Source organism: Sinocyclocheilus rhinocerous, unplaced genomic scaffold (assembly GCF_001515625.1).
Source record: "Sinocyclocheilus rhinocerous isolate Xijiao unplaced genomic scaffold, SAMN03320098_v1.1 scaffold1302, whole genome shotgun sequence".
NCBI classification, from domain to species: Eukaryota; Metazoa; Chordata; class Actinopteri; order Cypriniformes; family Cyprinidae; genus Sinocyclocheilus; species Sinocyclocheilus rhinocerous.
Genome location: NW_015623473.1, coordinates 284,178 through 287,429, shown reverse-complemented (window position 1 = coordinate 287,429; position 3,252 = coordinate 284,178). Strand labels below are relative to the sequence as shown.

At 39.5% G+C, this 3,252-nt stretch overlaps 1 protein-coding gene across 1 annotated transcript in view; it reads right to left on the bottom strand.

The window, feature by feature from the left end:
* Positions 1-396: 396 nt before the first annotated feature.
* The window catches only part of LOC107749808 (neuropilin-2-like), an 80,803-nt gene continuing 77,947 nt past the window's right edge, over positions 397-3,252 (bottom strand). Inside the window, exon 17 of the mRNA XM_016565024.1 lies at positions 397-1,405. Within this exon, the coding sequence (XP_016420510.1) occupies positions 1,101-1,405 (305 nt within the window). The 3' untranslated portion in view covers positions 397-1,100. The remainder of the gene's footprint in view (positions 1,406-3,252) is intronic.

Genomic DNA, 3,252 nt, shown 5'->3' with positions numbered 1-3,252 from the left:
GATCCAAATCTAAACTATTTTACCTCTTACAGACCCTTTAAACATTAATTTTGAGGTGTAAAAATATCTGTTTGACCCAAGAGCCAAGATATACTGCACAGATAGATTTTAATCTTTTTTCTTTAAATACAAGCAGTGGACCTGAACCTCTCTGAGCCAATAACTGTAGAATTATTTAATGCCCGGAGTAAAAATAAGAGAAATTGTATTTCAAACCCATCCTTCAGTATCGGTCAGCCTTTCAACCCTTATTTCACATTATTTAATGCCTGTTTGATAGCTCAAAGCTCACACATTAGCTTGTCAGTCTTGTCTCCCAGTTACAGCAATCCATAGGTTGCACTGACAAAATCCTCAGTCGTTTTAAACAAGTGTTGTGCCTTTTTTTTTTTTCAAAACACAATCCACAAAACACACTTTGCCGAAAACTAAATCTAAGAACCCTCGATCTGTCTTACTTTTCCATTTCCATTTCTGTCAGACTGACAAGAGAAACAAAATGGTTGGCTGAAAGCAATGGGTTGTAAACACACAATAATAATGACGTATAATCACCCTGGGCTACTGAACTTCTCTGCGAGGGAAAAACAATAAAGCAACAATAAAGCAACATTAAACCCATCAAAGCCTTTAAAAACAATGCACCACATCCTAGGCCACAAAATGTACTTTTGGGAATGATGGTGGGCAGACGTTTGTGGCTCTAAAGTCCAGTCACAGATCTCCCATTTTAAAAACTAGACCTCTTAGAAATCTAAACTGATATACTCTCATCTTTTTGGAATAGGAGAACATTGATATGTATCGACATTTATTTTGAGGCTGAGCCCTGGAAAGGGTTTCAATCCTTGTGGCACCAAACTCTCCACTTTTGATGTAATCCAGTGAAAGACGAGGAAGTCCTTGGCAGCAGCGTTAGAGCTGAATAAGCACAACTGCTTGGAAAATAAGCTCCAGGAGAAGTTAAGTCTAGGAGCTCTCCAGCTGAGATGGACATGCATTCCAGGAATACTAAGAGATGAGGCTCGTCTCTTCAAAGAGTCAAATCGGGTTACTTTGAGGTCATTTTAGGATACTTGATATCTCCCCATCTGTTCTCCTCAAGCCTCGGAGCAGCAGCGCTGTTGGTTAAGCTTTACTTTGTGCTTAATCCCATCATACAGCTCGAAGTTGTAGTTCTCCAAAGTGGTGGACGAGCGTGACGTCAAGCCGCCATACGAGCAGGTGCAGTAAAGAAGGAGGCCAGCGCACACGGCACCTAGAAGAACGCCCAGAGAGCTCATGACGATGATGGTCAGGAGAATGGGGTCCAGAGAATACAGCCAAGTGTTGTCCTTATCGACCACACGTGTCACCGGAGGCTCTGATGGCGTTTCGGCTGTGCTCCACTCTGGAAACTGGAAACCTACAACAACAAGATGAAGGGAGAGCACATAAAGAGGACGTTCTTGACAATCTCATGCACATAAACTTTTGTTTTTGGACTTAATACAATGGTAATATCATGGTAGTCTTTGAAGGAGAATGATCTCCCCCCCAAAATATTGATGGTATTAGATGGTAGCCTTCCAAAAAAGTACTGTGGCAGTGCCATGGTACAGTGAAGCATCAGACGGTACTATTTTATACCATGATACCGAAATTCAGCTACCATGGTTTAAATGGTAAACCATGGTAGTTTTCAATAAAACCACAGTACTAACATGGCAAACATTTCTTTGAGTGAAAAAGTACACAGATTTTGTGATACTAACATGGTATTATTTGAGGTATTTTGGAGTTTTAGAAGATTACCATCGTATTAACATGGCACATGTCCAAAAATCACAGGACTACCAGATCCAAAAAACATTTTTGTAAGTGAAAAAGTACCATGGTACTACCATGTTTTTTGTGTTAAGACCATGGTATTCTTTAAAAGAATGCCATCTCCCACAAAATATATAGTGATTGTATCAGATGGTATAGTTACAAAAAGTACTGTGTTGATACCATGGTAGAGTGATAGCATCATATGGTAATACCATGGTACTTTGAGATATACGTACCATGCTATTGAAATTCATGTACCACATTTTGTATGGTAAACCATGGTGCTTTCAAGAATACCACAGTATGGCACGTTCAAGACACAATGGTAGTACCATGTAATTGAAAAAGGACAATGGTATTAACATGTTTTACCATTAACATGTTTACAATGTATTCTTTGAAGTATTTTGGAGTAAATACCATGGTACTCCAAAGTACTTAAAAGAATACCATGGTATAACCTTGGTAAATTAATATAGTAATCAGTGCAATTACTTTATGTTATGCTTAGAATGTTGTGTTCAACACTACAGCCTTTGAAGGCTAAACAGAAGTTTTTGTGTTTGTTTTCCCACACAGTATCCTATGGAGGAAGATACTAACTAATGGCTTGGTCTGTGGGAGAATACTGTCGGCATGGTTGTTTTCAGCTGACAAAACTAAGCTGTAAACTCTTTTGTGGCACCCTGTGCCTTGCTAGCGGTTGCATTAGGTTTAATTAGGCTGCTTTTGACAGCGAGCTGATGCCAAAACTCGCACCAGCTGAGCTGCTTTTGCACTTTGACTGATATCTGTTGCATTTTGTTAAAGCTTTTGCCCCTTTAGTTCCAACAAATGGCTTCTGAGGAGATTGACAGTTTGTGTAGAGTGTAAGCTAAACACAGACTTCATTACATTGTATTAGAGTAGGGGGAAAATGAGAAAAAGATGGACGACATCGATAAAGGAAGTCAGGGAGAGTGAAAGAAAGACTGACGGATCGGGGGTGACAGTCTATAAGGATGAACAGATTTTGGGTGGGTAATTAACTCGTCCTTGTCTTTTTTATTTATTTATTTAAGAGCCAAAACAAAGACATCTTTATGAGTTAGATGGATTCCAACTGTGTGATAGCGGGAAGGGAAGGGCGGAAAGTCTGATAACCGGAGATGTTTTCGCAGAAATGCGGGTTGAGGGCGATGCGAGTATGAACAAACACGTATATACCCACACAAACACACTGTAGAATGTCAGCTCAACCCTTACAAACATATGCACAGATGCACTGTGGAGCTCCACAGTTTGTGCCAAAAAAATAATGGAATGGAAAGCAGCATTCGCAACCCATTTAATTACATAATGTGGTGTATTTTCAAATAAACATTGATTTGACAGATAACGTGCATAGTCAAATCATTCATAATAAGACCAGAATACATAGGGGGGGGGGGAATACAATAG